At 42.1% G+C, this 11,535-nt stretch overlaps 1 protein-coding gene across 1 annotated transcript in view; it reads left to right on the top strand.

The window, feature by feature from the left end:
• JMY (junction mediating and regulatory protein, p53 cofactor) overlaps positions 1–11,535 on the top strand; it is an 82,403-nt gene that overhangs the window by 16,161 nt on the left and 54,707 nt on the right. The window contains exon 2 of the mRNA XM_075590855.1: positions 10,173–10,346. Coding sequence (XP_075446970.1) covers positions 10,173–10,346 — 174 coding nt within the window. The remainder of the gene's footprint in view (positions 1–10,172; positions 10,347–11,535) is intronic.

Genomic DNA, 11,535 nt, shown 5'->3' with positions numbered 1-11,535 from the left:
GTAATATTCGCCTCTTGCAAGGAAGATGAGGCTGGTTCTATAGTGCCGGGGCGTGCTACGCCGTGCGTGCGCACGGCAGTTATAGATGGCTGAGGTCAGCTAGCTCTTCTATACAAGGAACGCGCACGGCAGGGAGCCGACAGACAGCGGCGAAGATGGTGGGAGGGATGATTTTGCGTCGCTACTGGCGTGCGTGCGTGCATGTGTGTGTGCGCGTGTGTGTGTGTGTGTGTCAATGAGTGCACAAATAAAAATTTATTTATTCAACTTTTTTTTTTGGTTTAACTTTTTTTATTTACACCATTATTTCACTCGCACAATCTATACACACTGTACTTGTCGCTCCTGGCAGCACTGAATGCTATACAAACAAAAAGCATGCGGCACGTGCACGCCCGCAACCAGTATAGAACGGCCCTAAATTGGGGCTTGACATTAGGTTAAGCCAGCTTTTTTGGACCATTTTTCCCAGTAACTGATACAACATTAGACCATATTCCAGTCGTACAAAAAAAATGGTTTCCCAAAGTAATGAATACTATATAAGTATACCATATACCATATAGAATAAGATATAGAATAAGTATAGATATAGGATAACGTATATGTTGTCTAAATTTAGCATAGATTGAACTTTATGGACGTACGTCTTTTTTCAACCTCATATACTATGTAACTATGTAATATGCCACTGCTTTTTAGGATTCAAAGATTGCGAAAAAGCATTTGATTTACGTCTAAACCTCCCAGCTGTTTGAAAGGCCATAAGAAGACGAAGCGTACATTACTATTATAAGGAACATTTACAAGCGCCACATCAACCATTAGATTACATGGATGATACAAGCAAGGTAAGGAACAGCAAGGAATTGCGACGGGCACACCATGTCACCAAAGCTTTTCACAGCAACTCTTCTCAAGGCATTGCATTGGGATGAAAAACGAGTTGAACTCAACAATGAATACTTTAGTCACCTACGATTTACAGATGACATTATTTTTGCGACAAGTCCAGAAGACCTCCAGCAACAAATAGGAGAACTTGCCAAGCACGTACAGTAAGGTGGGCCTTCATATGAATCTCGGCAAGACGAAAGTGATCAACCAATGTGTCAACTCTGCAAAGATTGTAATAAACAAAACAGAACTAGAAGTAATCGAAGACTGTCTACCATGGCCAGCAAGGAACAATCGAAGGAAATCTTGTGAATGAAATCAATAGGAGAATGAAAATGGAATGGAACCAGACAATCTTTCAAGGGAACCTTCCACTGTGCTTTCTGTGTATTCTGCCTGTGCTTACGCCCCAAAATGCGAAGATAATTCAGAAGCTTCAGAAAACTTAACGTATGAAGAGATGTATGCTGGGTATTATCCAAATAGACAGGAAAACGAATGAATGGGTCCGAAAGCAGTCTGTGGCATCACAAGAGTGAAGAAATTAAAATGGTGGTGGTCGGACATATCCTAAAAAGAAATTACCATTGTTGGAATGGTGTGTGTGTGTGTGTGTGTGTGTGTCGCGTCCAAGCAGCCGGTCTACCCGCTCCGACAAGCCAGGCAGTGTAGCGTTCTCACTTATCAGACCTTACTTGTCCCGCACATAGTGGCAAATTATCCCGGTGACAACGTTTTGGTCGCGGCCAAACGTCCTAGACACTAATATTCTATGCCTTGACAGTCGCCTTTCTCCACCCCCCTTTACAAAGTCTCTAGCTCCTACTTTTTTGTATATTGTTGTCCACCCCTGCATACAGTTTCTCTTTAAAGCGGCAATCCAAGCAGCTTAAAACCACACCCCTTCCCCCATATATATATATATATATATATTTTTTTAAAGTGAAACTTCTTTAGCAGCACCTATGAGATGAGAAAAATTCCATGGCAGTAAATAGATTGCATGCTGACGTTGCTTTTGGCAGAAGAGGCCATCAGCAACGTCGGCTTCCGACGCCAGCAGTCATCTGAGTGGAGGAAGGCAGCGTAGTGAGGGAAAACACACACGCTGCCATTTTCGTACCTCTGCCGGGGGGGGGGGGGGAGGAGAGTGGGGGCTGCTCCGGACACACACACTGACACACACACTGACACACACACACACACTGACACACACACTGACTCACACACACATACTGACAGACACAAGGAATTCTCAGTTACTATAAATATAGAAGTGCAAATAGCTAAAATATACGTTGTAAATCAAACTTATTGCATTTTGGCATTAAAATTGTGTTTTTGAATTTTAATTAAAAACATCACCATTACAAATACAATTTCTGTGACAAAAGACAGCAGTTTCACTTAAAATGCGCGTGCTCTGCGCACACAAATGAGAAGGGGGCCGCCATGTTTGCACATGCGCAGAATGGGGACGGCCAAGGTCGCGCATGTGCAGAACTGGGACTGCAAGTCTGCGCATGCATAGAATCCGAAAATCGCCGGTTCAGATTTCCGGTGATTTTCGCTTTGCGGCGGCGCCACATAACGGAACCCGCCGTACGAGCAGGGCCCGTCTGTAGTATCAAACAGTAATACTGTACTGATTAAATATTCAGTGATTTCCACAATTACTCAGTATAAAGTGGTTCTAATATATTGTGTTATATTTTAATATATTAATAGTGAACTGTGCCCAGTGATTGTTAATATATTATGATTAGTCAACAATAGACACTCACACAGGCGCCTTTTTCAGAAATGTATTGGCATGATTAACCCTTTAACCTTTCCCAGTACTTGTAAAATGGACAGGTCAAAATGCTTTCAAACACTCACACTATTACTCAATGTAATCCAGAGAGTGTCACTTCTTAGGATAGTGGATATTGAACATTTGAAATGATTCATCCCTGTAGATTATGAAGACGTAACATCCAAGATATAGAAAAATAGAGAAAATTACGTAATACTGTTACAATTTAATTTAAACCACAAAACTACACGCAATTGGAATCGCACTCGCGAATTCCCTGGACTTTTGCGCATTGATCAAAAAGAGCAGTTGCCAATCCCACAAGGATTCCAAGGCTGAAATCTCGGCAGCTTCTGTATAGAGGTGCTGGCGTCCCAAGTGCTCCAGAGGCCGGTAAACGCCCACTTCCTCATTGCGATACCCCTGAGGAAGCAAACAGATCTTCATGAAACACACAGGGCTGTATTTTGCCTTGACGGGAGTGATTCCAGTACACCCAGGGCCAGAAGGAAGTTGTCTCACTGATCAGCGGTGCCCTGTGTTGCCATCACGATGAGGAGGCGGATCCAGGATGCAATGAGGGAGGGAGCGTTGTCACGGAGACAAGTATTTTTAACACTTTTTATACCTTCCGGGATCAATTCACTAGGCAAAACAAGGTAGTGGAGTAAAATTAGGTTTATTCGGGTAAACCCGCGTACACACCAATGAAATACAAAACACAGTTAAAATGCACACTTACTGGGGGTGAAAACTAGCCTGAAATAGGTGCAGGGTGCCTGCTTCAGGAAGGCTTGCCCTGTCCAGGAACACACGGTACTCTTTTCAGGAGAGCCACCACGCTCTCCCCGCTGATCTCTGCTCCATCCAATTCTCAGAACTTGGACGTGAGAACTTGCTCCCAGCGCTTTTCCTCTGTTGCGCCAAGATATCCCCCCCTCCCCCCCCCGGCACCTCTAAGCCAAGCACCCGCCGGTCGCATCACTGGACTAAGTCTAGAGCAAGTAACATTGTTCCTCAGAACTTGTCTTCAGCTAGGCTAGGCTTCTTTGGCTCCTGAATGCCTAGTGCTTTGCTATTGTGAGAAAAGCACCTTGGAAAAGCCTGCCAGCGCTTCACTGGACCAAGACACAAGATTGCCTTAAAGTCTGAGAGACAGACAGAGAGAGAGAGAGCTCTCTGATCAGGAAGTCCCTTACATATACCTTGTGTCCTATGTCTTACATGGAACAGGGACTAGCGACCAATAAGAGAGTGGGAATTTTTCCCACCAGCCAATCAGAATGGGGCTCATCTGGCTGCTGATGTCAGAGGGGGAGTGCCAAGCCGACATGAAAACCGGGTGGGCGGGTATTATGAATTGGCCAATGGGGAAACTATTCTACGAGCAGCATCATCCCCCAGCCAACCCATTGCCACCTGCTAGGGGGCTCCCTGTTCTCTGGACCTGGCACTTGGTCCTTCCCTGCTTACCAAATGGTTTTGGCACCTCTGGACGTCCTCCCTCCTTTGAACTCCGATCTCTATGCAGACATCCTGGCACCTATGTAGATGCCCAGACTGACTGGGTAGATATCAATACATACTGTATCAAACGATACCTACAGTATAAAACATTGTTTAATAAACTTATATCACTTGGAGAACCTTATACCTGTCTGGGATACTTGGGCAACACTGTAGCCCTGGTGTAATTAACCTTGCGTACCCGCAAATGATGCTTGCACGTCGTGGAGAATTACAGGACTACCGGTAACTTTGTCCCCCGAACTCCTGCAAACAAGGCAAATACATTTCGACCCAAATATCCCACCTAAAACTTAAACTCCTGAAGTTTCATGTTTATTGGGGACAGGGAATATGTAAGCCCCAAACTGGTCAGGTTTTTGCTATACATTACATTGTACTTCAACAACCCACCACGTCTTTATCTACAGATGCGTACCCGCAAATCATACACTCTTTGCGGGTAACAATATCAGTACTACCGGTATCTCCGATCAGCAACACATTACACAGTTTGTAACCCTATTTGCTCCCCAATATCCACCCTTAAACTCCTGTTCCCAAAGTCCCTGTCCTGTAGCCATTTCCTAACCGGGCTTCACCTTTATTAATGAAGGCCGGCTACCCCCTACGTCACAAGCGTGTACCGGCTTTTAGGAGCGTGTGGGATGCCAGCACCTCTACACAGAATCTGCAGGGATTTCAGCCTTGGACGCTGTGGGATTGACAACCGTTTTTTCGGATTAAAGCACAAAAAGACCAGGGAATTTGTGAGTGCGATTCCTATTGTATGTGGTTTTATGTTGTTTTTAATTAAATTGTAACCGTATTATGCTATGTAATTTTCTCTGTATGTTGGATTTTGCATCTTCATAATCTACTGGGTTGAATCGTTCAAGTGACATCCCACTTGATTACATTGAGTAATAGTGTGAGTGTTTGAAAGCATTTTGACCTGTTCACCTTATGAGCACTGGAAAAGATTAAACGGTTAATCACTCTAATATACATCTGAAGAATGCATCTTTCTGAGTGACTGACTATTGTTGAGTTACCATCATAATATATTTTCAATCGATTTGTGCACAGTTCACTATTGCTATATTAAAATATAACACAGTATATTCGAACCACTTAGTTACTTTGAGTAATTGTGGAAATCACTGAATCATTACAGTATTACTGTTTGATACTATATGCTTTTTTCTGTTTTATATGACGTTGTGCACTTATCTGATATCAGCGCCAAAGGAGGACTTTTGTTTTCAACTTAAGTCAGTGTAACTCAGCTGCTACAATATATCCTTATAATAGTAAGATAACATTATCTATTTTAGTTTACAGCTCAAACTGCAGGGAATAATGGCAACACATTATCACAAACAGGAAAGTGTTGCAAAGGTTTTGCACTGCTGGGGAAGTGTGCTAAAAGCTGCTATAGACATCAAAAAGATGCTCAGTGTATTAAAACGAATTAAAAATGGCATTGAGTTGAATTTTAAAATAAAAAAGTAGTAAGTATTATCTAATACTACAGAACTGCATTTTATATATATATATATTTTTTTTTTAAATAAAAACATATAGGATATTGCTTGGATTGCTCCTTTAAACCGGTAATATTGCTAAATATGTAAATTATGTTGAAGTGTTTATGAATGAAAACAACTAAAGAAATTACTCAACGCTCAACCCAATACCTATAGAGTTGTAGACTAGGGTGCAAAGGGTTAAAGATATGTATAGCACAACACGTTAACTCTAGGATTAGCGAAAAGAACCCAGTTAACTGCACTCAAAGTAATATTAATAGCTAAATTAGCCTGGGATATCAATTGTCCCACTATATGAGGTAGAATCACCCCTACCTAGTGACACTCTAGAGTGAGTCAGAGCTCACAAAAAACAATAATTCAAAAAAATTAAAATAAAAAATATTTATTAATTATGACAACCGCGACGACTTAAAATTACAAACCGAACAAATACTAAAATCCCCTATGGGGTGTTGAATCGAGACCTTTCTGGTGTAAGTCAATTGATGAGATAAGACTCAAGTAGTAGGATTATTATCCTCAACATACACCTGTTAATAAATGCAGTGGTTGGTACGCAGTGGAAAAAATCCAATATTAGTATAATCACCTAGTAGGCACATAGTATACCAGGTATCAGATGACATATAAACCCCAATGTAACAGCATAAATGCTCAGTATATCACAAATGTATTTGTGTGTATGTGCAGTATGGCCACACAGCCCGAATAGTGGAGACCTGACTACACAGTTGCTGAATAGTACATCTGTAATCCTAGTAAAAAACACATAAACCTGCGCCTCAAAGAAATAAATGTCTGACCGAATATAGTCCAAGTCAAAGAGCTGGGATGAGTTCCAAGGAAGTATCTTCAATGTAGTCTCAAACAAACAAACATAGAGGACGACAACATGGAAGAAAAAAAGAGAAAACGATCATAGTGCAACTAAAAACAAATAATCACTGATAAAGTATGCAAAATAAGACAACAGTTTAATACAATGAATAAAAATATAAAAAAACAACAAACACTTGACTGTTGGGCAAGAAACACTTATAAAGCAATGGCATCCAGTGGGGCTAAAATTAAAACCCTACTTACAGCAAGGCTGATATAAGTAAGCCTGTAGCACAAAGTCACTTAGCACTCCAAAGCCTGGGAGGGAGATGGCACAGCTCTACCTCACGAAGCTCCACACCGCTGGGAAGCACCGCTCTAGAGGCTCCACACCGCTGAATCCCACAACTGTCCACACACCCACGAACCAGCACAAGAGCAGGAAGCAAAACAGGCTAGAGCCTGAGCTCAGTGCTGCCGGGGGACTCACTGAGGCGGACTAGAGGTCTCGCGATGTCAGTGACGTCACCACTGAGGCAGGGGCAGGGGAAGAACACACGCGAGTGCCGGGGAGCTCTCAGAGCCAGGGCAATGGAGGGAAAGATTAAAGGCTGATAGGGAAGGAAGCCAAACGTCTCTGCCAAAGGAAGGTCCACCCTACGCGTTTCGTGACGTCAGTCACTTCGTCAGGGGCATGAGGGACGAAGTGACTGACGTCACGAAACGCGTAGGGTGGACCTTCCTTTGGCAGAGACGTTTGGCTTCCTTCCCCATCAGCCTTTAATCTTTCCCTCCATTGCCCTGGCTCTGAGAGCTCCCCGGCACTCGCGTGTGTTCTTCCCCTGCCCCTGCCTCAGTGGTGACGTCACTGACATCGCGAGACCTCTGGTCCGCGTGGTTTGCCTCAGTGAGTCCCCCGGCAGCACTGAGCTCAGGCTCTAGCCTGTTTTGCTTCCTGCTCTTGTGCTGGTTCGTGGGTGTGTGGACAGTTGTGGGATTCAGCGGTGTGGAGCCTCTAGAGCGGTGCTTCCCAGCGGTGTGAAGCTTCGTGAGGTAGAGCTGTGCCATCTCCCTCCCAGGCTTTGGAGTGCTTAGTGACTTTGTGCTACAGGCTTACTTATATCAGCCTTGCTGTAAGTAGGGTTTTAATTTTAGCCCCACTGGATGCCATTGCTTTATAAGTGTTTCTTGCCCAACAATCAAGTGTTTGTTGTTTTTTTATATTTTTATTCATTGTATTAAACTGTTGTCTTATTTTGCATACTTTATCAGTGATTATTTGTTTTTAGTTGCACTATGATCTTTTTCTCTTTTTTTCTTCCATGTTGTCGTCCTCTATGTTTGTTTGTTTGAGACTACATTGAAGATACTTCCTTGGAACTCATCCCAGCTCTTTGACTTGGACTATATTCGGTCAGACATTTATTTCTTTGAGGCGCAGGTTTATGTGTTTTTTACTGTGCTTATTGGTTTGTGTGACCTGTTTTTTTCCTAGCTGCCTCCACTCCAACATTTGAGAGTGTATTTATATATGTTAGTTGCTTTTTTGTCACTATTTTTATTTTTGCATTAGCGCTGTTCCCACTGCCCTTCCCCTACATCTGTAATCCTGTATAACTACATCAATTGGTGACCTAAGAAACAGCTCTCACTTCAATCAGAAACATAAATGTAATAATCAGCATGCTTAGAATAATGTTGCCACATGTATTAGTTACATCAAAACTGTCCTGTTAACCAAGGCTGTTGTAAAATAATCCTCAGCAGTGTGAAAGCGCTGGATCTATGACACAATAGGGCAAATCCAATAGCTAAGTATGTCCCAGTATGTGATACAACGTTACCAGCCCCAGATGGACACTGCATGTGTCTCACGATCCAACACCCTCAGAGACGCCAGCGTGATGACGTCATCCCTACGCACGTTTCGTGTGCATAACACACTTCACCCTGATGATGTGTGTTATGCACACGAAACGTGCGTAGGGTTGATGACGTCATCACGCTGGCGTCTCTGAGGGTGTTGGATCGTGAGACACATGCAGTGTCTATCTGGGGCTGGTAACGTTGTATCACATACTGGGACATACTTGGCTATTGGATTTGCCCTATTGTGTCATAGATCCAGCGCTTTCACACTGCTGAGGATTATTTTACAACAGCCTTGGTTAACAGGACAGTTTTGATGCAGCTAATACATGTGGCAACATTATTCTAAGCATGCTGATTATTACATTTATGTTTCTGATTGAAGTAAGAGCTGTTTCTTAGGTCACTAATTGATGTAGTTATACAGGATTACAGATGTACTATTCAGCAACTGTGTAGTCAGGTCTCCACTATTCGTGCTGTGTGAGTTAAAGCAGCAATCACCCTCAGTCCCGCCTCCCCTAACTGCCCATTTATCGTATTGTTTTCTATACATAATTCAAACCTGGGAGTGCTTTAGGAGCCAACAGAGCTATATTTAGTTCTGAAGAACCATGGTCCCAAGACACTTCACGTCTTGGTTGCTTGGTCGAAGGTTGTCGCCTGCATTAGGAAGCCTCAACATCATTTCCCTTCCCCCCTCCAATTACATTGCGACTTCCTATTAGCCTGTTGGGACCACTGCTGAATTAGTGGCCATTTTGATTTCCTGAATCAGAGTGGAGATAATGGCAACTAATGTAACGATCTCGGGAACTGGGGGACCCCGCTCTAAAAATAAGAGGACTCCTAAGCGTATTCTTCTCATCCCGGGTTTTAAATTATGAACAAAAAAAAAGATGGGGGGAATTACTGTTTCAAGTGTTCTCATAAATTCTCTGCCTCTCTTGCTCATCACTTCACTCATCAGGGAAGGGAAAAAAATGTGTGTCCGTTTATTTATTCTCCTCCCTTCCCCCCCACCCCCTTAAATCTGTTGTAAATTCGTCATCTGTACCTGCGTAGTTATTTTTGTTCTGTTTCACATCTACTTTTCCCACTGAAGGATTAAAGGTTGTCTTCACAAACTAGCTCTTACTGCCTGCAATGTGCAACGTGTAGTGTATTTATTCCTTTAAAAATGTAATGCTCAAATGTTAAGCTATAATATACACACCTGTGGAAGTTTTAATTTTGTATTCAACCATGCGTCTTGAGCTTGGGATACATTGGCTTTTAAACATTTTATTCACTTAGTTAAGTTCAATACAATTCACCACAAATGGAAAGGCACTTTTAGATATGCCAAGGTCAACAAGGTTTAGAACATCAATGATTTATTCCTTTTTTTTTACACTCAAAGTTGTCTTCGTTCAGTACAATTCTAACTCTTCAAATGTAATTGATTGCAAGCAAACAGGAGTGCTTTTTAGCAATGCAGTTGGGGTGAGCGCTAATTAAACAATGGGCAAAGGGGTAGTTTTACTCTGTGTGTACTTTTTTGCTGTTAATTTTTTCCCTTTTCCTCCCGATTGCATAATTTGCAAAATCATCCATTAATGTAGCACACCTAAGAAAAGTGTGTGTGTGTTGTGTTGTACATATGCATACAGTGTATCTACTTATACTTGTTGCTTTGTCTGTTTGTCATTATTTGATTCCTGTCCTGTTATTTTTCCTCAATACAGTTGCTGGAGAAGCACAAGAACACTGAAAGCATGGTGGTGTTACTAGAGCTGTATGAGATGGAGGATGAAGCTTACAGTAATCTTGTAGAAGCCACTACAGAGCTGTACCAGTACTTATTGCAGCCATTCCGAGATATGCGGGAATTGGCAATGCTGAGGAGACAGCAGATTAAGGTATTGTAGTTGCCTTTACAATAAAATAACATTTAACATTGGTGTTATTTTAAACAAAGATGTATATTTTGATGTTGATGTGCGTTACATATGTACATGCATACATACTCATGGGCAAGCTTGATTGATTTAGTAATTGTGCAAATTAGGCTTGTTCTTCTGCTTGAAGCGTCATCCTTTTTTAGAATAGATTCTGTTCTTTTACTATGCTATTTAATTGATAACATGGAGGTCTATAATACTATCAGTAAAAAGTCTCAAATGTATCAGGCCTCTCATATAAACAAAGTACATGTACGAATCCAGTTCTGTATTATCCATAAAATATCATAAGCTATTTAAAAAAAAAATTTTTTTGTTTAATGAACTTCATAATTATTAATGTTCTTGGTACTTAACCAACACCTTAGTCATGATATTATTTATTTATAAAATGTTTTACCAGGAAGTTATACATTGCGAGCTAGTTACCTCACGTTTTCAAGTATGTCCTGGGCATAGAGTTAAGATGATAAATAATACATGGTTACAGGAGGGTCCCGGGTATATGGCGGGTTCCGTTCCAGGGGCCCGCCGTATAGTGGAAAGCGGATCCGGCGATTTTCAGTTGTTTGCATGCGCAAATAGGCATTTTTGCCGTTCTGCGCATGCGCGACCTACGGTCTGCGCGCGCAAACTACGGTCTGCGCATGCGCGCATCCGCCCGTTCTGTGCATGCGTGATTTAAGATCCAAGATGGCGACCCCCTTCTCGGTGCCGCCGTATCGGCCGATCGCCGAAAAGCGGCGCCCTTCTGTACAAATACATAGTTACATAAGTGAACAGGGTATACATTATATACAAGACATTGCATGCACAGTTAGAGATAATAAATGTTATAGGCGTATGTAACAGTTACAGACCAGATTAAAATGTGTGAGAGCTTTAGTTTTGAAAGAACTTAAACTGGTGGTGGCTGTGAGTCTCCGGTAGGTTGTTCCAGTTTTGGGGTGCACGGTAAGAGAAGGAGGAGCGGCCGGCTTCTTTGTTGAGCCTTGGGACCATGAACAGTCTTTCTGAGTCAGATCTCAGATGATAAGATAACACATTTGTCGGGGTTGGACGTTCATGGTGTAACCAACTGCATAGTTATACTAATATATAAGGAAGCATCTCCATGTTGTAATATATTTGAAAGAAGCTCATGTTT

Source organism: Ascaphus truei, chromosome 1 (assembly GCF_040206685.1).
Source record: "Ascaphus truei isolate aAscTru1 chromosome 1, aAscTru1.hap1, whole genome shotgun sequence".
Classification (NCBI taxonomy): domain Eukaryota; kingdom Metazoa; phylum Chordata; class Amphibia; order Anura; family Ascaphidae; genus Ascaphus; species Ascaphus truei.
This window is presented reverse-complemented; position numbering and strand designations above follow the sequence as displayed.